Raw genomic sequence first — 23319 nt, forward strand, 5'->3', positions numbered from 1 at the left:
GCCCGCGTGCCGAGCCGCCCTATAAAGTGGGGGGCCGGGCGCGAGCGCGGGGCTCACTCGCCGCCGGCGCCGACGGTGGAGGGACGCGTGCGAGCCGCTGCCGCCCCCGCCCGCCGCCCCAACGGCCGCCGCGCCATGAAAACCAAGTTCTGCAACGGCGACGCCGACCCATCCCCGCTCGGGCTCCTCCTCGGTCGCGGGTCCGCCGCGGCCGGGCAGCCGCCCTCGCCGCTGGCTCATCCTGACCCCGAGGGGAAGGACCCCGCCGCGGCGGGCAGAGGCGGTGGCGCCGCGACCCCGCCCCCGGCGCTGCCGCCGCCACCCGAGGAGGAGCCGCCGCCGCTCGACCCCCAGACGCAGCGGCGGGCGTATCTGTGGTGCAAGGAGTTCCTGCCGGGGGCCTGGCGGGGGCTGCGGGAGGAGCAGCTCCACATCAGCCCCATCAGGTCAGCGCGGGGGGGCGGGCGGTACCGGGGGGCGGGGCACCCTCGGCGCGGGGGGCGAGGGGCTCTCACTTTTATTTCGTGTTATTTTTTGAAATCCCTCCTGAATTGGGCTCTGAGGGCGGAGGGCGGCGGGCTGGCCGCCGCACCCCCGTGCCGGAGCGGGTGGCGGTGCGGGGGGGCGGCGGCTGCTGCGGCTGCTGCATCGCGCCGGCCCCGTGTCGGCCCCGCGCCGGGGGAGGAGCCCCGGGCCGCGGCGGTGGAAGGGATGGAGCCGGCACGAACCGCTGCTCCGCGCCCGCAGCGCCCTGCCGGGGGAAAGGGCCCCGGCTGCTCCGGATGGAGCAGTCAGCAGGTGAACGCGATGTATCGATGATGTGAGTCATCTTCCAGCGCACACAGTAGCGAGTGCTTGTGACTCTGCACGTTGGCAGCAGAAATATGTAAATTGGGGATGTTCTCGAAGCCATATGAGGTAATGTGTTTGAGATTCTTGCCTCTTAATTTTATTTTAACTAAACCGGTGTTAGTTTAGAGTTTCCCGTTTGTACACCGCTTTTCTAGCGTCTCCATGATTGGTCATTCTACCTGATCAAATGTCGAGTCATCTACAGTTTTAAAGAGCAAACTCCCCTCTGAGTTTGCTTTCCTAGTGTTTCTACTTTTGTTCATATACAAAATATACGCACATCTACTCTTGTTAGCTAAGGAATCATAAACATTTGACAGAGCTCTGATGTATAAAAGTATGATCAAAATCCCATCCTGCTCATTTCTAAATGCGTTTTAAAAGCCTTATTAAAAATGGGCAACTCATTGAGAGCCAGTGCAGGTAGTATTAGTATTTCTAGATCACTTCTTCTCGCTTGACATGATCATAAGATCATAATGGGAGAGAATTCTTAGAAGACTGATACAGTTCCTAAACAGACTGGTCTGATATGTCTGTAGTTTGATTTGTTCAAGTTTTCGTCAGTATTAATGTGTACTGCTGACTTTGGTCAGCATGTTTTAGCACATGTTTTAGCGCAGTTACCTTTGCATTTCTTGGAAACTTCCTTTCTAAGACACCACTCCAAAATGGCTTGGTGGCTTCCAGATTGGGGAAGAAGAGAAGGTGGGCTGAAACTTAAGAATGTGTAAAGCCATGCTAATTGGCAGTTGCTTTTTTTTTTTTTTTTTTTTTTGGCAAAAGCCTTCCCACTATTTCAATCCACAGAAAATGTATCGTATTGGTTTGCTGATTCTAGTTTCACGAAGTCAAGCACCCAGTGTGCATTTTCCAATGTGTCCATCAGTATTGCTGTTTTGAGTGCAAAATCACGTTCAAGAAGAGCTGCCATGTATTTGGTATCATAGGGTGAAGGGATGCAGTTCTTGTTGTCAGAGAGCAGAGAAAGATTCACATCTAATCAGAATGCAAATACATAGGCACATCTAACTGCTGTGGCTGTGGTTAGGGGTAACTTTGAATATAGGCGACCCTTTTGGAAGGGCTTCCTTTTGGAGTAATTTGTAGCAGTAAACTAACTGGTAGCTTTATCTGTATGAGTGAGATGTGCCCTTTTGACCCTTAAACAAGCGGTTGAGTCTACTGACCTTTCAGGAGAACAATGCCTTTTATTACACTCCCGTATGGATTTCCTTGATTAGAGGTACCTTTTGAAGTCTTAAATGCTTAAAACTATAGGGAAACTTCTGTTTAATGGAGTTCAGCCTCAGTGAGACGCTCCTGTTTGTCTTGTCTGGTATAAAAGAAGAGTTTCTGGGCTTTCATGTACTGTGTGCAGGCTGAGCATGTGTTTAAGTAATGAAACTATACAGGTTTTTGAGCTTTAATCCAGTATTTTTTTGTAAAGTGGGTTTCAGTGTGTTTAGTTTTTCTATTTAAGTATTGATGTTTTCACCAAAATTTTCATCAGTCTTAGAAAAGGTGGCAAATATTTAAAAAAAAAATCTGTTTAACGCAGTTCAGATGAAGTCAGAAGTTAGTATAACCAACCAGTGTTCAGATTGCATCTGAATAGCTGGCTTTGCTCTTTGTTTGATATCCTTTCCATCTGTCTCTTGGGTTTTTTCTAGCTGTTCACCTTCATGGTTCAAAGTTGCTTCATATCTCTTGTCTCTAAACATCCTTTTTTTTGGATGCCTGCCAAGCCACCTGGTTCTCTTCTGTCTCCTTTCTTAAGCATGTTGTGCAGCTGCTGTTTTACCCTGTTTTCTTGAGGTTTTTTTTTTCCTTCTCAATCATTGACTTTGGATATGTAGGCCAGCCCTTGTCTCCTTGGTAGCCTTTTTCTTCAGAAAGTCTTTACTACTTCCCCATTGTGCTGGAAGAAAACCCAGAAGAATATTTGAAAAAGCATTGAGAGGAATGTCAGGTTAGGATTAAGAACTGCATTTTAGCCACTGCATTTTGGATCTGTTGTGAATTCATGGAATCCAGGCACACTGCAAGGTAATACTAAATACTTATGGTTTGGGTGATTAGGAAAAAACTGTATTAGGTTTCGAAGAAGGTCACAGCGTGACAAAGTGTAGAGTAGAATCCATAGTGGTAAACTATGTAGCATGCTGTAAGTAAAGTTACTTTTAAAAATATGTGCTACCTCATCCCTTTACTGCTAGCCACTCTGGATTGTACCTGGTTTTGAAAGCCGTTTCTTTAATGATGAGACAGACAACACTTTTCAGTAGAGCTGATTTGCATTTCTATTTTGCAAGCAAACCAGAGGGGTTTCAGTACTTTTTTTCCTCTTACAGGAGAGGAAGAAGTTGTAGGTAAAATCTCTTGCAGAAGAGAAATTTGAGAACTTCATCAATGAACATAATGATAATGAAAAGAATGTGGAAAGTCAGTGCAGTAGAGAAAATGTGGGTTGAGTAGATGGATGTTCTTAGTGAGCTACTAGAACATCAAGAAACTTAGTTTCTCCGATCTATTATCTATCGGGACTGGTAAAGCTGTAGAAAACAAATGCTGCCACTTTTTCTTTAAAAACACTGTTGTAAAACTAATTATATGAAAAGCCAGCATGTTTGTGTAACACCTGGGTGATTGAAGCACAGATCTCCCTAGTTTGTGTCTATCTTGATGAGATTCTGAGTGTAACTTTAGATTTGACAAATAAATATGAGCAACTTCTTTAAAATAAAGAACTTTATTGTAAATTTCAAAATTGAAAGTGTGCCCCCTAAGAACAACAGCATAAGACTTTCATCAGCAATGCTGTAGCACAGGTATTCAGGTTAAATCTTTATAGCTGAACTTTGTAGCTGCCATCCCTTTGATACCAACTCTTAAGTCAAACTTTTATATTCACAGCATGGTTTTAAACTTATTCTGCCAATGTTTTGCTTGTGCAGCCAAGTATATTTGACAAGACTCCATCACTGAAAAAAATTTACAGAAGTCTACATCTTAGTTGCATGTTGCATTTTCACATCAGTTTGTTCATAGCTTGAGCTGTGATTTGGATCAATAGATCTTGATGGGGAACTATACATTAAGCGTGAAGCTGATATTTTTTTATCAAAGCTTTATATGTTATGAGTTACTGGTACTGTTAGAAAACTGTTTTTCCTGTTAGAGTAGACCAACTAATTGTGCCAAAAGCTATGTGCACCTCTAATTTGTTGAAAATGAAACATGTATGGTCATGCAAGTTACCTGATAAATGTATTTTTCTCTTTTTAGAGGTGGCCTCAGCAACATGCTGTTTCAGTGCTCACTACCTGATACCATTGAGACAGTTGCAGATGAACCACGGAAAGTTCTCCTGCGCTTATACGGTGCAATCCTGCAGATGGTGAGTACACGGAGTGCTTTGGGAGTGGGAGGGTTTCTGTCGCTTCATTGTAATATCTTTGGAGAACTACATTTGTGACACTGTGCAACTTTATCTTTTGGGGAATGTGTTTTACTGGGGGCGGGTGTGGTAAATTGCTAGCCGAAAGTAATTTTCTTCATGGTTTGTTACTGTCTAGAACTTACACTCATTTCTACACAGGTCCTGACTGGCGTGTGTTAACTGAAGGCTCATTTGCTGTCTGTTTGAGCACTAATGTTTTGTTTATGGTGTTAAGTTTGGACTGTGGTGTTTCAGAAAAGTTTGCTTCTGTACAGAATGTAGGACTTTGACATAACTAGCAAGATTGCCAGAGACTAAACTGCTTAATTTTAATCTTGGTAGCACTTATGAATCTCAGAGATTAGTTGAATGTTTTGTCAAGCTTGTACAGTGCCCAAGCATTTTATTAGATCTCATGAGTAATTGTGTTGCTGGAAAACTTGATCTATAGCGTTAGAATAAGAATGAAGCGCGAACATCAGTACTGTAGTCATCTCATTCCAAAACATGCTTTCCTAAATGTGTGATATGCCTCATAGATGGCGTAGAAGCTTAAACAGGTGTTTGTGGAGCTCTTCTAATGTTACTTTTATTTGGTTAGTAAAATGTAAATAATACTGAAATTTGTCAAACCTTAAGAGAAGTGGTTGGCAAATCTGTTTCAAATACTAAGGTTTAAAAGCAAGAATATTTTGTAAAGGTGATCTCTTCTAAAGTTTACAGACTGTTACTGTAGGACCATACAGCAGATCTTCTTACCCATCTCTGCTACACATTTGGTTATATTGCAAATAAGTAATCATAATGTAAGTGTTTAATCTTATGAAAAATTGCAGCTTCATAACATGATATTTTTATGCTGGCAGTTGTTTCTATTTGACTTAGAGGGTTCTGGTTTTATTATCCATTAATTTTATATTTTCCAGTACTCAGTCACTTGCTTTGCGCAACTGATCCAGTATCTGCAGGAGATTGACTGTTCCTGAAATTTCAGCCCATTCTTCCTGCTTCTGCTGTCTTGACCAAACTTATTATTAGGTCTCATTGGATAGTGTCGCTTTACTGACTTTAAAGTCTTCTTTTATTATATTATGTGAGTTATTAACTTTCCTGTGGTGGTAAACTTTACCAGAAGTATGTCAAATATTCCAGTGGTTTGAAATAGTATGAAATGCTTGGCTACACCACTGTATGTGTGTTGGGAAAGTTAAACTCAAAGAAGAAAAGTGTGTAGAAGTTAATGAATTCAAGCTGAAATAGTTTTTAGTTTAAGAGAAACCAAAAGCAGAGGGAAAAAAATGGTGGTTAGAGACTTTGTTTTCAAAATGATTTCTAGGGTTGATACTAAGTTTGGGGTTTTTTTTCAGGATTATTAATGTAATGCTGGCTTAATACGTAGCATGCTTGAGTAGGAGCATGGGCTGTAAAACTTTTGTAGTAGTAGAGCTTCTGTTGCCCAAGAGCTGTGAAGAAATGTGGCCTTTCCCTTGTATTTCAAAGGAAAAGTGGACTCTAGAATTTGGTTGTGCTCCTCTTCCCTCAGGGTGTTTTTTAACTTGCCTTTTCTGTGCCCCTATGCACTGAAGAAATCAAAATTAATTTTGGGGCTCTAAAATCAGAACTAATTTGATTTGAAAATTGAAAGTGTGTTCATAACTTTCTAACCTTTCTACTCTTGGTGTTGAAGGATCTTTTGAGATGTCTAACTTCCTTTATTTCCGTAGTGGCAGTGAAATGACTGCTCTTGTTGGTGCAGTTCACTAAAGGTTAAGTAAGCAGAGAAAGTCCCAAGGTAAAACTTTCAGATTGCATTGAGGTTCACAATTTTTGTCAACAAACATTTGTCTCTTCCAGCCCCTCTACCTTAAATGCAAGTTAAAATATAAGCAAACTGTTTTATTGGGATGTTTTGAAAACCTCACATAGGATTCCTGTGAGTTTCTGGGTGGCATAAGCAGAATGTTATGATGAGCCTGTTAAGAGGGAGTAATTTGATATTTTTTAGTAAAGTTGCTTAAGTTGAAAACCCTGTAGAAATTAAGGGACAGTGCTTAAGTAAGTTGCATTTTGAGACCTTACGCTAAAATCACAACTTAATTCTCAATGACTTAATTGTAACTGCCACTGGGTATTAGTAGTTACCACTTGTTTGTTTGAGCCTTTGTAGCATGTTTTAACTCTTGTCCATTTTACTTTCTGTTGAAATTGGAGCATAAAACAGTGATATCAGCTCTCAATCCTTACTGTAAATACTGTATATTTATAGCAACCTGCACCAAATTGTTGTATGTACAGAAGACAAGTTTAATATTTTGAATACAAGTGAAAAATGGATACCTGATTACTAACTTCAGAATGAATTATACTGGCACCATAATTCTTTGAGCCACCTTTTAAAGGAACCTTTTTTGCAGTTTGAAAATAGTTCCAGTTTGCTTATTATGACTCTTGGAAGACACAAATGTCAGTACATGAAACTCATCCAATACAAACCATGCCAGCTGGCCAAAGCTGCCACACAGGGAAGGCTTTGTGCCTTCCTCTGTCATAGCTGATATGTTTAAACCAATTTCTTGTGTGCATGACTGTTTTGGGGGGAGTTGGGGGGTGATGAAGTGTACTGGCTTGGCCATTATTATGAATGGTCTCACTGGCATGGATGTTCATAAATCAAGGACTTCTCTTGAGTATATCCTTGAGCAGAACTTTTTTTTTTTAAAGACAAGTATTGTACTTGTGACAGGTTAAAGTACTAACCACATTAAAACTCAAATGTTTGAGGCACAATGCAGATATGTCCTACACTGAAAAAAGGGAAATGTCTTACTCTACTTCACTTATTCTTGCTCCAGCTTAGTTACTAAATTTAAAGGGGAGCATTGAAAGTAAAACTCTTTGTGATAAAATGTCTTTCTGTTGTTTGTATTAGTGTTAACAACTGAAACAAAAGGTTCTCCATCAATATGCCACTTAAAGTCCAGACTTTAAAAATTGGACTTCATATGCAGATCACTAGTGTTTCTACTTAAATTCAGAATAACATCTTAGAAATGCTGATAGGATTTCAACATAAGATAGCAACAACAAAAAAAAGCTTAAATTGAGGTGAATTTTTTTTAAAGTTCACCCAGCAAAAGGTAACTTGGGGATTGATTCCCATTCCTTCATACATGTCAAAAGAACCTTGAACTCTGATTCACTGGGGCTCTTTTACTTTGCAACAACCAAAACAAAATCTTGTGTATAAATGAGAAAAACAAACCAGTATACCTAATGTTCCTCTCTGGTCTCTCAATCTCTGTGTGAGCAGATGCAAAATAAGTATAAATGGCTGCCACAGTTCCGTGGTAAATCTTTTCCATACCTGCCTTGCTGCCTTTTATTTTGTGTAACTAAATAAAATGCAGACTGCTGTGTAACTGTAATTATCAACGTCTTCTGTGGTTGTTGGTGTCCATGTCTGTTTGTAGCATGGAGTAACTACAAATCCCTGGCACTGGCAGACGGCTTGAAAGAAACCAAGCACCTCTTACGGGGATATATTTGTGTTGGGTGGAGTTAAGGGTGTTCTGGGGGTAATGTACCACTTTAGTTGTATATGCATGTGTTCTCTGCTGCAGGCTTGCCCATGCGATCGTGCCTAGAGCACTCTGGTTTCCAGGTGACAGACACGATTCACGGTATAGTATGAGATCTCTGAAGTTGGAGCATTCTCTACAGCTTTCATTTTCTTTAGTACTGGATTTCGTTGTTTAAAAATAAGCCTTAAGTAGCACCAGCTACTACTGTCTGCATCTGAATGTTTACAACAATGACAGAATATGAAAAAACTGCTACTTCCTTTTCTCTGCTCCCTCATAAGAGAATGGTGGCTTGAAATGAAGAGGATTAGAGATGTCTTTGTGGCTTTCGTAGAGCTTGAACTGGGAATTCTTTACATGCTAGATTTTAGGACTACAGCAAATTAGTATCAGTTCCTTCAGGTCTGACAGGGATAGGTGATTGGCTGCAGATCCTTAGAAGCAGACGTAATTATTGCTGAATCTAAAGCTGGTCTTGTTCCTGAACACTGAAATTCAAATTGATGTCTTCCAACAGCTTCTAAAAAAGCTTCCCCTGCACAGATCACCTCTAACCCCTGAGGCAGTTCCTTGTAATGTTGTAATTTCTTGAGATTTGAATTCCTAGGGATTTGTCTAAATCAAGGTATTGCAGTATTTTGAAGTACTGAAAATTAAAGCTGAGTAAACTCAGAAAAATTGAGTTATAATGTTAAATTTGTGAGCAGAGCTAAAGTTATTTGAGAAAAAAAGAAATGCAAGTTCCTTCTCTGTACAGAATTCTCTGGCCAAGCATCATTTGGGATTATTGATACAGATCTCCCAGCTACAAGAGAAATAAATCAGGGGCATCAGGGAGAACATGTTGAACTCAATTTTCTGTGTCAGGCTGCCAGATGCATAAACACTGTCTGGTCATCTTCTGATCACAGATCAATGTACAGATCAATGTCCTCCATTCTAGGATTTTGATCTTGTATCCTGCATTAAAATCAATTTACATGATCACAAATTAGACTCTAAAAACTTCTGTTACGTATAGCTGTTCTCCCTTACTAAAAGTGTAGTGAGCTTTCTCAGTCTACCTTGAGAATAAACATTCCCACAATAAAAGAAGCGCTGAACAAATATTTAAAGAAATCTTAAAGCTACAAAACACATGTCCATTTCTAGTTTACAGAAAAGCTGAAGTTTGCATTGGTTTTGCCAAGAACAAGTGAGCTAAGTAGGTTGATCAAACGCCTCATCGTAATAGATGTTTTGCTTTGAGCCACTGTTCTCGTAGGTGACTGTGCAATCAGGAAACAATCAAATTCTACTACTTTAATATCTGATAAACTTAGTTTAACCAAACTCTTCTATTACATAAAATTGCATCCTGCTTACTTCATTCTCCTTGACCGTATGTAGTGTAGACTTTCCTAACTCTAGGCTGAGTACATGGCCATGTGTGAAGATTGATCCTCTCCAAGCTCCCATTCATATTTGGAAGTTATTTACAAATTCATATTCATTCTCTTTTGGACACTAATGCTCCATGCTGAGGGAACAGAAAAGAGGAAGGGATGCTGCAGAAGTCTCCTCTTGTGATGACTCTGCAGTACACAGCCCTACCTGTCTCTCTCTAATGGCACAGTAGATGCCATTAGGCTCTCTCCAACACGAATTTGAGGTGGACTCTTGGAACTGGCTAGCTCTTTATGCACTATGACTTCTGGAAAGCAGATGCCAGTTCAGGTTCTAGGGAAAAGTTTAATCTGCTTATCTTCTGCTGAACTGAACCATTCTGAGAGCACCATTTATCAGGAAAGACTCCTGGATGGTGAGTAACCTTCTGACTGCTCAAGAAAAATCTGTGAGTGGTATTGATGTAGGACATGCTTGTTCAGAGAAGCCTTCTGTAAATGACCTTAATGCTATTAAGTAGTTACACATTTAGCTGTAGTGAATATGTTTGGACTTTTATTAATTTCCTTGAAAGGAATATAAAGTAATAGTAGTTTCCACATTGTTTTGTTTTAAACTTATTTTATAATTGTTATGGGAAGTACTTGCTGAAAGACCATCGATTCATGTTAACTATCCTTCTTCTATAGCGTTTGAGATACTGTAACTGCATAGCTTGTGTAAATCATTAGCTTGTTGTATTGTACTTAAGGCAGCTGGTGTTGCTTAACTGTATTCTATTAAGTTCATATTTCCACCCTTGTTTTGGACATGTTAGAGCTTTGGAACAGAAAGGTATGCACATGGTTCCGTGAATGAAATGTTTGTGTTCAGAAGGTAGAGATGCAGGCTGCCTTTATGGGCCTCTAAAGCTAGTCTGGTTTAAACAGTCAATGGTGGAATTGCAACATAAATAGCAGCCACAAACTGTCACTAATTCTAAGCAGATATTTGCTTTCTCTTCTCCTTACCTTCAAACCCTTTAAAGGACAAGATTTTTAATACATCTTGATGCAGCTCTATTAAAAGCATGTGCCATTGAGGGTTCAGTTGCTGGTGGTATGGTTTAATACTCTGCAACTGCTTTATAATGACTGTTAACAACCCTAGCACAATCATTTATGCATGGAATTTGTTAAAGTTTTGCTAGTATGCTGTAGTTCTCAGTGAGACACCTCTAGCTTACATGGGCAATTCACTTGCAGAAAAATCTTGCATTTGCATGGCCAGCCAGTGGTACATTGGAGATATAGCCTAGGCAGTGTGCTCTTAATAAGGAAATTCTAGTCACAAGAAATTTGGAAAATAAGACAACAGGAAAAACCAAGTGCTTTGTAGCCTTCGTAACATGCCTCTTTTTAATAGTCCTAAGGCTTGTATGTAATCTCTGTAATGTGTCTCAAGTGCTTTGGCTGGAAGAATATCATCCCAGATGTCATGCAGAGGGACTTAATTTTCTCTTAATTAAAAATGTTCCTCTAAGCTTATGGTACATTTGGTAGACTGGGAAGCAATAAAAACCTACCTGAAAATCAGGTATTTATAAGTGGCTTGATCTCAGTGGCACATCCTTTTGAAAGGTTTTGGAATTGTTGAAGTAGTGTGCTGGTCAGAGGTCAGATGGATACTAGTGCTGTAGCTGTCACAGATCCAAGACAGTGTTGAGACTTCTAGTTAATTGTAGCTGGCACTTCTACTCCCTTTGTTCTGGTGGTTGCAGGTTAATCATGTTAAATTTCATCTTCTCATTGTGTTTGGTTTTTCTCATTCATAGAGGTCCTGTGATAAGGGAGAGTCTGTACAGTCTCAGAAGGAAAATGACTTACAAGTGAGTAATTACATTCGCTTATTTTACAGAATTTTATATGTTATAGGGAAATGTAGTGATCCTACTTGTTTTAAACCAGTAGTTACTCTACCTAGTTGTAGAAACTATAAAATGTTTCTGGACTGTTTCTAGAAACAATAAAAGTAATAAAGAAAAATTTATTTGCTCATAGAAGTAATATTGTGATGTGAATGTCTGGACATAGTTAGGAAAGATTTAAGCATTCCACATCATGAAGAAACAGCCATGAATCCTACCCTAAATTCGAACATTGGTATCAATACTGCTATTTCTAGTATTAGACTCTTCCTTCTTTAGTACACAAAGGTCAGTCCTCTGCTTGACCTAATCCCTATTTTCTAATATATCAGTGAACTCCTCTGAGGAAAGTAAACGGAGCTGGAGAGAACTTGCTCTTGGACACAAAGTGTTTCTGATTAGCACTGTGCTTGGATCATCTGTGTTCTGCAAACTTTAAAGTTCTTGCATTTGGCACCATTTCTGCTCATGAAGCATAATGTTTATCTGAGTGTAACTTTTCATAAAGTCATCTGAATAGGATTTGGTAATGTAGATTTCTACCCTGGCAGTATTTTTTCAGTAAGGGATGCAGCATGTTAGCCAGATGCCTTGCTTGTTATGTACTATTGGTTTTCAGCTCTGTAATGATTTTGGCAGTGACTAGGGAAAAGTACACTTTACTCAATTGATAAGTGCTGCTTTTCTCCCCTTGTATTTTTTACCTTATGGAAATACCATCTGAAACAGTTTAAGCATTTGGATTTTTTTTTCTAGTGAGTTGAAACCGGTTTCAAATTTTTTGTTGTTAAATTACTGCTTTTGAAGTTTCGTTGAACTTTCAGTTTAGTTTACTGGAACAGCTTCAATCAGTTGAACCAAGACTGAACTGAAAAATGTGCTGGTTTGATACCTCAGTTTTCTTCAGTGATGAAAAATGGAGGTAGCTTGATTTCTCTCTTACCCCATATCCTGTAAAAAAAAAAAAAGGTTCTTAAATTTTTATAAAGAAAACAAAAACCCAAACAAGCCCCACTCTGGTACCAGAAGTTCATAGAAATTTTGCAGTATGGGAAACAAGGTTTTGAACTTCAGAACTGTTAATTTATTGCCTGAAAATAGTGATTCTCTGCTGGTAGGTTGTTTTCTGCTGTTAGTCTTGGAGTGCTGAAACTTCATAATTGAATCAGTGTTCTCAAGAATTACTGTCAGAATGGGTTTGTTAATCTTCCTGTGCCTAGGTAAAAATTGTGTCCTGCCTGGATATCCTTTAGAGAGAATGAAATCCTCTGGGTTCATTAGGAAAAGAATTGTAGCTGTTCTGAGCTGCCTGGTGTGTGACAAGTGTGAGTAGATGTTGGCTAGTCTTCTGTCAGCTCATAAGGTCTTTTAATAGGGATTATCTAAGTTTTACCTTGGTTTTGCTCTAGTTAGGGGTAATTTTCCTCAGAATATTACTATTTTGTGTATTTTATAGTGAACTTCTCATTGAAGCAGGATTAAAGCAGAAGCTTCAGTTCCAACTGAAGTGCAGAAAGACTTGATTTCTCCTTGACTGAATGGGAGTTGCCTACTGGAAAAGTCTTGTAAAGAGTGTTTATAGTTCTTAAGTTTCAAATGCAACATTCATCTCTAAATATTCATTTAAAAATGTGAGTGGTCAGATCTTCTCCAAAAGCTTGTTTTGAATACAAGTGCTTATGGATGCATCTCTTTGAAACTGATCAAAGTTGAGAAGTTCAGAGCTTAAAACAACAGGTTGTTGTCTTGGCATCTTAAGTGTATTGCAAAATGTTTGAAGGCATTGAGGAACATCGTTTACTTGATTACAGTGCTTGATCTTTTTAAAAGTTGTCAGGTGAGCATTTATCTGGGGAGTCAGATACCTCATATGGACACTGAACAAACCTAGGTATGCTGTAGAATTTTCTATGTCCTTTGGTAGTTTATTACCACAGCTATGCTTGACAATAATGTGTGGAGTGGAGACTTGGTAAAAGGTCCATCAGATATTATAAAGCAGAAGCTTTTGTGCCTGAGATTACATAGATGGTATTATTCCAGAGCTCTAACAGGACTTGTTCTCAAGTGACTCTTCTGTTACAGTAGAGGAAGTTCTGCTGCTGCTCTAAACTTTTTTTTCTTTTAAGACTAAAGTATCAGAGCTTTCAAACTGGAATATTCTTACACTGCTGCTTTTAGATAATATTTGCCTGTACTTTTTAATCTTGAAGTAGCTCTTTCAGTATTTCTGGTTGTCACTTCTGATGCATGAAGGGATGTCTTAATGAATAATATTTTTTTTGTACTTGTTGTTATCCAAGAACCGTGAGTTGGTTTTTTCAGTAAGATGTGAAAACAAGGAACAGATTTTTAAAACACCCTGGCATTGTACCAGGCACAGACAAAGTCAGTATTGGTTAATAATGGACATTCAGTAACTTGTATCTAATTTGCTTTTTGGTGCTTGGCATTAGGTTTCAGAATTGAATGGAAGAGTTCAGATCTGGTGGGGGGGGGGCATGTGAAATGACTAAAACCATTTTATTTTGTTAGTGGATAATGCATTTGTTGCTTTGAGGAGTTGAAAGTGGTGGAGAACAGATGCAATACAGTCATATGCAAATTGTCTTGAGCTTTCAGTGATGAGAACAGTTACATGAACCTTTACTATACTTCCATATGAAATGTTAGAATTTCTTGATGTCAGAATAAGGTGTGGGTCAATAATAAAAATTATCATCAGTACTTCTGGTGCTTACTCAAGAGCAGATCTTCTGTAGACTTATTTATTGTCTGATACTGCATTGACTACAAGAATGCAAAAGGCTTGGTAGTCAGAAATACCTCAGAGCTTTCTTAAATTTGTGCTCTTAATTCTTATACTTCTAAGGGTCACGGGTCAGACTTTTGCAATGAGTTGCTCAGAAGTAGGCAGAGGCTTAGCAGATCTCCAGTGTTTAAGTGCAGCTGTATTCTGGTTAACATAATTGCTAGAAGTAGTGATTTATAATGTGGCTTCTGTGTTTACTTACAGATAATCTTGCCTATCAAGAAAGTTATACCTCAGTGATTTAAACTGTATTTTGAGACATTTCATATTTCTATTAATTTTTAAACATTCATATTAAAAAGCTGTCTGCATGTGGTTGTTGTGGACAAAGTTTACTGATGTAAAGAAAACCTTGGAGAAAAGTTATTGAAACTTAGGTATGTTGGCAGTAGAAAAGGAATAATGTTTATTCATGTGCATGTGGTCCTTAAGATTTTAAATTACTCTCTCTTAAACATAAAATAGAGAATACCTAAAATGTACTTAATAGACTCCTAAGTCATTCTTCAAAATGAAAAGTTTAGTTCAGTCATTCACTTTATTCACTTGTGTTGTTAAAATGTCCTTTTGTAAGACAGTGATCTGAAGTGTGTTAAAATAGTTAATCCAGGATAATATTTGTAGTTCCTGTACTGTACTTAAATAGGATAAACTCCTTCAGGAAATGAATTTTCAGAGTTCCCACAGGTTAGGCAGGAGAGGATGTTTTGGTTTTTGCAGTTTTCCTTTGAACTGATCCACCAACAGTACCTGTACAGGTTTTCCTCCCCAGCTTTAAACGTGAAAGCAAAATGTTTGTATTGCTCCCATGCTGACTAAAAGTTACTAGTCAGGGAACTTTGGTTAGTAACATGCTGAGTCTTCTTTTTTTAAAGCTAGCGCTAAAATGTCTCACTTTGTAGAAGTGTAGCTATTGCGTACAGCCAAGTTAATTTCTATGCAAGCACCAACTAATGCTTTAATTTTTTTGGTAGGGGGCAGAAGCCATGGTTCTGGAAAGTGTTATGTTTGCCATTCTTGCAGAGAGAGCGCTTGGCCCAAAGCTGTATGGAATCTTTCCACAAGGGCGACTGGAGGAATTCATTCCCGTAAGTCCTGTTCATAATTAGTTAGTGGGCTGCTGGTAGCTGTTTTAATTAGTCATGACAAGAAGGTTGCTGGACTGCCCAGAAAAGCAGAGATGTGGGAATGGAATACTTGGCAGCTTGTAATAATTGCTGGCTGTAATTTGATACAGTTATAGTGGGTGTTGGAGAGCCCCATTGTAGCGCTTGCCAGGGAGAGATATCTAAAAACTTTTCAACTATAGCAGAGGCTAATAAATAAAGATAAAAAGCCTGTTAGATACCAAACATAGCATGGGAAGCTATTGAGTCACACTTCCTTCTAACAGCAACAAGAGCAGATGCTTTTGATGTTCTTAAATATTTATATTCATTCTGCTTTGAAGATATTCTTAGTGTGAGATGTGATACTCCCCAGGTCTTCATCTAGATGAGAACTGATTAAGTCATAAGTAAGCTAGGCTGGCTAACTCAGCTTTTCCCAAGGCAGCAATTTTGTAAGTTCATCTGGGATGAAAAAAGTCTGTTGCTTGGGTAGTGTGTTAGCATTTCACACTATATTACATGGAGACTAATACTAGTGTTTGTAATTAATCACACTTTTGTGATTAATCAGTTAACTGTACTTTAAGAATACTGTATTTTATTACAGAGCAGGAAACTGAGGACTGAAGAACTAAGCTTACCTGACATATCTGCTGAAATAGCTGAGAAGATGGCTAGATTTCATGGCATGAAAATGCCATTTAATAAAGAACCTAAGTGGCTTTTTGGAACAATAGAAAAGTAAGTTATGCAATACTTTGAGGAAAAAAGGTGACCTGTTGTAATTTTGATAAGCAGATCATTCTTCCTGAATTCCCGAGAACACAAGCTCTCACTGTACCTAGAAGCTGTTACATGAAGTAACATAGTACAGGAAGAATAATATACTCATTGTCACCAGTGCTGTATTATTGTCTGTTTTTTTAAAAGGTATCTAAATCAAGTGCTAAGAATTAAATTTACCAGAGAATCCAAAACCAGGAAACTGAACGAACTTCTCAGTTACAATCTCCCCAAGGAAATGAAAAGTCTAAGGTATGCTTATTTTGTTTATTGCTATCTTCCAATTTGCAATTTTGTGTATGGATTTTTATATGCTTGTTCAAACACATTATACAGTATAACACCCTATATTCATTTTACTTTACAAGCTGGGGATTGTTTTTGGTTCTGTAGGCAGCCTGAGTCTCATACAACTACAAATTGATGCAATCAAGTTGCTGATCTGACTTGCTGATCGGTGAAATTAAACTTAATTGTGCTGATGTTTGGCTACTAATTGAGAAAATAGGGTCTTGCTGGGAAGGAATAGCAGTTCAAATTCTTATGACAAAATTCATCTTCACCTGGAAATGGAACTGAACTTAGTGATTTGTTACTTACAAGATCCTATATTGCTGTTTTCTAGAGCTATGCTTGAAGCTACTTCATCACCAGTTGTATTTTGCCACAATGACTGTCAAGAAGGTAAGCTGCTAATATTTCAGTCTTGTTCAGTGATGTAATACTGAGCTTTTTCTGGTTACTGGTTTGCTCTCTGACAGGCAGCCACGTTGTGGAGATGCTGCTCTGGTAACTGCCCTGGAGAGCTGCCTGTGCTCTCTGGTGTGCTGCAGTAGCAAAGCAAAGTATAATGGCTTCAGCAACCCTTGAGGCTTTTTAAGAGAACTCTGGTATCTAACTGGGTTAAACCAAGCATGTACACGTGCTCTGTTAGTACAGGTCAGTTGATGGTGGGAGCCTTGGGTGTTTCTGTTTAGACCATGCCTTTCTTTGCTGTCTGCAATATACACAGTCAAGGTAGGATAATACTTCAGTCATTTTAAAGGATACTGAAAAAGTAAAGTGGGTGGGGAAAATGGAGACTAAGGTAGTTTGACTCAGCAGTTTTCATTTTGTACTGATAAGAACCATTAGGAAAACCTTATCCACCTTTTTAAAGTGCTCTTTGGGAGTCATGGAGGGAATAGCAATTTTCCTGAGCCAGTTATTGAAAAAGAGGAAGAGGAGGCAGGACTGAAGGTGTTGGGTACGTTGTGTTCTCTGTCACCTGTACAGTGGGTGAGCTGGGCTGAGCTGGAAGGATGCTGTACTGGGACTGTATGCAGGGCTGTTTTGTTCTCAGGGGTCCCAGCCTTGTTAATGAAGGCTGAGGAATTAGCCTGGAAGAGGACTGGCCTGGAGAAGAGACACATAACAATAGGCAGCACAAGGCAAAAAAGCCACTGATTTGAGGTCTGAAGAGCTAGCTCAGTAGTGGTGGAGTTTGAGGTCTCATTGCTGATCAAGGTGCAGTACGAGAGGAGTCAGACCATAATAGGGCTAGGGCAAGCTGTGGAGCCTAAAGTTCCAGGGGATTTGGGGAGTGGTAGTTCTGTAAAATACAGTGATTGTTCTGTTGGTGCAAAGGTATGGCATGGAGAACCGATGTATCTGTGGAGAGAGGTCAAAATATTGCAGAAATCGACCTTACTCAGAATTTGTTTGCTAACTGGCACTTGACAAAGGCCGACTTGATGTCTTTCAGATGAATTAGAGTGAACATGTGAATTGAAACACAGATGAAGCAATGTCCTGAGTTTTCTATAGGTACCAGTGATGCCACATATTAGAACACCAGAGTGGTCAGACTGTGGCTTTCAGGCTGCTGAAAAGCAGTTCTTGTCCCAAGTGTTGTGTGATCAATGATAGTGCTACACAGATATATATGAGAGATGGTGCAAAATCTATAGATCTCCAGCTGTAGAAAGAAACAAAGCAGCAAGGACTGCTAAGGCTGACAGTTCCACCTCAGTTAGTTCTAAGAAACAGGATGCTTGGGACAACAAATCTGCCTCTGCCTGTAGAGATGAAAACTTTCTTCTTTCAGCTTTACAAGGTTTATCATAAATATCTCAATTTCCAGTGAGCTGGTGAACAGCTAGTACAACTTGACTTTTCTTGTTGTCGTTTAACTAAACCCAACTGGCAACTCAACCCTGCAGAGCCTCTCACTTGATCCCTGCAGTGGGATGGAAGAGAGAATTGGAAGGGTAAAAGTGAGTTTGTGAGTTGAGATAAAGGCAGTTTGATAGGGAAGGTGAAAGCTCGTGCCCACAGGCAAAGCAAAACAGGAGGTCATTGAGTGCTTCCCGTAGACAGGCAGGTGTTCAGCCATCTCCAGGCAAGCAGGGCCCCATCACATGTAATGGTGACTTGGGAAGACAAATGCCATGGCTCCAAATGTTTTCCCCCCTCTTCCTTCTTCCTCACACTTTGTATACTGAGCATGATGCCATGTGGTCTTGAATATCCCTTTGGTCAGCTGAAGTCAGCTGTCCTGGCTATCCCCCCTTATAACTCGTTGTGCACCTCCAAGTGCTATTTTGGGGTGGGGTGTGAAGCAGAAAATACTTGGGCTCTGCATAAACACTGCTCAGCAGTAGCGAAAACATCCCTGTGTTATCAGTGCTGTTTCTGGTACAAATCCAAACGTGGCCCCATGCCAGCTACTATGAAGTAAATTAACTACCCCAGCCAAAACCAGCACACCCATAATTCTTCTGTGCAGATATGAGGGATAACTGGGATTAGCTGCACAATGTTTCTTAAGATGTATGGTATTGTTTTTCTCTACTTTTCCTGGGACCTTAATGAATGTGCAGTATTATCTTAATTTTCAGGTAATATCTTACTTCTGGAAGGCAGAGAGAATTCAGAAAACCAAAAGCTTATGCTCATTGACTTTGAATACAGCAGCTATAATTACCGGTAAATCACTTTATTTTCTGTATAGCAGTAAAGTGTATTACTTTCTGTATTCTACAGGGAGACCAAGTGCTGCACTATGGATTGTCTGTCCATTCCAAATCATTGTTCTGAGCTGTTAGTGGTGGTCAGCAAATACAATGAGTCAAAACAGCTCTGGTCCTGATGCTGTAGAGTGTAGGCACACAGCAGAGTGTTGGAGCTCCTTGGTTGTCCAGACTAGAGGGCTTGTGTATGCACAGATGGCTTCTGGCTTGCATGTCAAAATTTCTTTCTAGTGGGAGGCTGAGAAGGGTGTTTTGTATGTTTGTATGCATATAGGGCAGCTTTGCTGTAGTGGTTTTTCCTTCTGTCCTTTCTAATGGCTTTCTCATCTCTGCAGATGAGTAATCCGAGGTTTTTCACTACATGGTTACACAACATGCTTTTTGTTCTTCTGTCAGTCATCTAGTTAACTGTGTTTTAAGGGTGATCTAAGTGTGTGAAGTCATTGGGATCATTAAACATTACCATAACTGGAACATAATGAAACACTAAATTCCAATAATGTAAAAGTAAATATGTTGAATACTTTGAATATGATCTCTTTGCCTGTGATAATGTTAGAGATGTGTCTGACTTCATGCTGAGATGTAGTGGATACTCAAGTATTTTTACTGTCTACATTGATATGAAATTTGGTAGCAAAGTTTAGTTTTTTTCATGCAGACAGTAGTTTTCATTCTTAACTGCCCATCTTAACTAAATGGTTTTTATAACTTGCAAAAAAGTTGTATTCTAGTCATCGATTATCTAGCTCCTTCAGCAAAACTGAAGTAAGTTATGAGTAGACTTGTGCTTTTAAACTTGATTTTAGGTTTGCTTAAACAAAAACAGATTGCTAGTTTGAAAATATTGATGTTCTTTTTCTTTTCCAGAGGGTTTGACATTGGAAATCACTTCTGCGAATGGATGTATGATTACTCATATGAAAAGTACCCATTCTTCAAAGCTAGTGTCCTTAAATACCCTTCAAAGAAACAACAGGTAGACACATAAAACATCATTAATAAAATGCCAATGTCCAGTTTTCAAATCTTAAGTCTTTTTCAATTCTCTTTTGGACTTAGTGTCCCAAGAACTTTCCTCCCTGACTTCCTTAAATGTAACGCTTCCTGTAATCCTGGCTACTTTTGCTTTAATAATCATAGTAACTTAATAGCTATTCAGGATAGACTATTTACTATGTGCCATGTAGCAATCCACCACAGAGAGTCCAGTAGTTGCAGACTGCAACTGTGAAATGAGTTTCCAGTAGCAAAATGTTGCCTGTCCTAATATTATGTCTTTTCTTAAACCAGACTTCCAAGCGATTATTAGAACCACCATTAATATTAAAGTGAACTCCAGCACTGTTCGTGTTTGGGGAAAAAAATAAATGCCAGTGTATTGGAAGGTCTGCCTAGGTCTGAAAGAAGCAAGTATGTCTTGAGGTGCAAAGTTGTAACTCTGTTGTTTACTTGCCTTCTAGCTTCATTTTATCTCCAGTTACCTGTCTGCATTCCATGATGGCTTTGAAAGTCTGAGCAACGAAGAGAAGTCCAAACTAGAAGAAGAAGTGTTGGTAGAAGTTAACAGGTAACTTGTCTTGTACAACTGTGTCTCAAGTTACTGGTCCACTGTGAATCCTCTACTTATAAATACCTCACTGGGTGGAGAAAATTGAGCCAAGAGAGATTGTAAGCTATTTATGTGAGGTAAAGAACAATCTGTCTATTGTAATATTTAGATATGTCATACACAAATACTGGTGTAGACAAAATACTACTACATGGGAAGCTAATTGAATTATTTTTGTTGTACTTGAAGAAAAGGTGTGGACATCCCCACGCTAGGGAATAGTGTTTTAACAGGACATTGAAATAAGGTGTTGAGACCTAGCTGGGTATCTCAATAAACATAGCCCTGTAATTTCAGGTTTGCCCTGGCATCACACTTCTTCTGGGGTCTGTGGTCTATTGTCCAAGCAAAGATCTCGTCCATTGAGTTTGGCTACCTGGTAAGTTCTTCAATCATAGTTTCGCACAACTAAAAATGCATAATCTAAACCTATAGTAGGTACATTATCAGAAAGTAAATGAAATGACCTCTCATAGCAACTAATATCTTTTGAGGGGAGTAAAGATTTAAAAAATCCATTTGTTACTAGTTTGTGCTCTTTCCTTAAGAATGTAAAAAACTTCTAAGATTTTAAAAACTTCTGAAATTTTCCCATTGTTATGTTTAGAGTCTATAGACCTGTATATCAGGCCTTGCAGTGGGATGATGCCTTGCAGTGGTGCATTCTTCTGCAATAAGGCATTCTGTGCAAGAGGGAAGCTAACATGCAGTGAGTGTGAATTTTTGAAACTGAGTACTCAAAGTACACATGAAACAACATATTAATGTTCAGTGTGCAACGGTATCCATTCCAGGTAGCTACTTGTACTTGAGAGACTGATCAGTCTGGCTGTTGATCTGTGTTTGGTGTACTGTAAAATATGACTGTCAGGTTCATGGAATATCTTGCAGGAACTGTTGCAGGAGCCAGCCTTTTCAGTGAAGTCCTGGCCTTTATAATACCTTTTTTTTTTCTGACATTTGGGCAGCAGTTAATTGTTACAGTTGAAATAAGATTGGTGGAAATTTTAAGAAGCCAGAACACCTCTGGAGAGATTATCCTTCCCAAATAGAGCTAATTAATGCATTGAGATGATGGATTATGAAAGTAACATAGTTAATACCTTCATTATGCTTCCCCTTCCCAAATAAGAAAACTCAGCTGTTTACTGAATTGAGTACTAAATGTCCCTTATTTCTCCAGGAATATGCGTTATCCAGATTTGAAGCCTACTTTGATCAGAAGAGGAAGCTGAAGGTGTGAATGTGGGAGGAGTGGCCTGTTGGTTACTGTATGAAGAGGGCAGCTGGACAGAACTTTCACTGTGCTTAGGCTACTGTATCTCTAACGAAGGTGTCACTGAATTCCAGTTCCTGGGAATGCAGGTGTACAGTACTGAAGACTATAAAAATGACTTGTTTACAGTTTCGTAAATACTTGGAATGAGATTGGGAGGCAAAAGTAAAATACAACAGTGCAATATCTTTAAATCTTTTCAATCTAGAAGCTATTTTATATTATGGGAGAAGCTTACAATTAAGTGTCAATACCACATGCATCAGAGCAAACTTACTGTGAGTACATTTGCGGGGGGGTGTTGGCATTATGGTTTGTGTTGTAAGCAGAACAGTTATAAAAGATGATTCATTCCTCTTAATGAGAAGGAAAAGCGAAGGAGACAACTGCTAAACTGTGAAGTAGGCTTAAAAACTTACTGTGAGGTTAGGTTCAACATGCCCCATGAACACTATCTTCAAAGCTGCTGCTATGTTACACCACTTTAACCAGAAGCAACTAAACACATTGAAGCAGTGTGCTTTAAAGTGTTACTGACACATACATGAATGTTTATCTCAAGCTAGTGTGCCTGGGAAGTGAAGTATGAATGAGCTTTGAACTGGGCATTCTGAAGGAGTTTGTTTTGAACTGTTCATTCCATGTCCTTCAAGAACATGCTTTAGCCCAGCCTGGTTGTCTCTTAAAATGCTGTGTCCTGCACAGGGGGTTCTGTGGACTGGCAGCACTGGGAAGAGTGCCTTGAATTGCTCTAGCAGCTCCCCAGATAACTGGATTGGCATTGACAATACCGGTAACTGAAGCCTGTCTCTCTTCTTGTGTTGCCACAGTATATGGCTGTAAGAAATAGTAGAGCCAAAGACTGTGGAGAACACTTCAGGAAATTGCTCTGCCCATCCAGTCCTTAATGTGGCTTGGGAGGTGCTTCTCTTGCACCTTCAATTCTCATCATGTTCCAGCAATTCAGTAAAGTGGAGCATCTTGTGGGGAACAATAACATGTATATTGAAACTTGAGTATAATCTGTGTACATGACATCTAAAGATTTCTTTAGATTTTTGGGAGCTTGTTTATTTTGAATGTTACTTGTTTGTGCTTTCTAACACACTGTATTATAAATAAAATAAACTTCTAAGTCTACACTTTTTGACTTGTATAGCAAATACTGTTTCAAGCAGCTGAAAAATGTGCAGCATTTCATGTACTGTATAGCATAACTTGTAAAAGCTGTCATTTTATTCTCTTGTATAGAGAGTCATTTTCCATATGTTCAATTATTAATACTTTATAATAAATATAAAGCACTTAAAAACCTTGTTATTGGTATTAAGTTTTTGTTACAGCAGCAGGATAAAACAGATGCTTTTTCTGGCCTTAATGCTGGAAGTGCTTCCTTGCAAAGGCAAGGAAGACTGAGGTACAGGCTCAGTTCTGTGGAATATATCTTCTACTTAAAGGTGTCTCTAGCATTTATTGTCTAACTGAATACTAATAGAAAGGTATTTTAAACAAGTGATGAAAAGCAGGATGAAAAACTGTTTATGGGTCT

The 23319-nt window shown here is 39.2% G+C and overlaps 1 protein-coding gene across 1 annotated transcript; it reads left to right on the plus strand.

Moving 5' to 3' along the window:
- Positions 1 to 62: 62 nt before the first annotated feature.
- On the plus strand, positions 63 to 23083 carry CHKA (choline kinase alpha). Its single transcript, XM_050336670.1, has 12 exons — positions 63 to 446; positions 4141 to 4252; positions 11075 to 11128; positions 14954 to 15067; positions 15696 to 15829; positions 16019 to 16123; positions 16497 to 16555; positions 18751 to 18838; positions 19753 to 19861; positions 20346 to 20452; positions 20792 to 20873; positions 21678 to 23083. Exons 1-12 carry the CDS (start codon positions 136 to 138, stop codon positions 21735 to 21737), a joined length of 1335 nt encoding a protein of 444 aa, XP_050192627.1. The 5' UTR covers positions 63 to 135; the 3' UTR covers positions 21738 to 23083.
- Positions 23084 to 23319: the final 236 nt, after the last annotated feature.

This window comes from Myiozetetes cayanensis, unplaced genomic scaffold (genome assembly GCF_022539395.1).
Source record: "Myiozetetes cayanensis isolate MyiCay16 unplaced genomic scaffold, myiCay2020 scf6-25, whole genome shotgun sequence".
Lineage (NCBI taxonomy): Eukaryota > Metazoa > Chordata > Aves > Passeriformes > Tyrannidae > Myiozetetes > Myiozetetes cayanensis.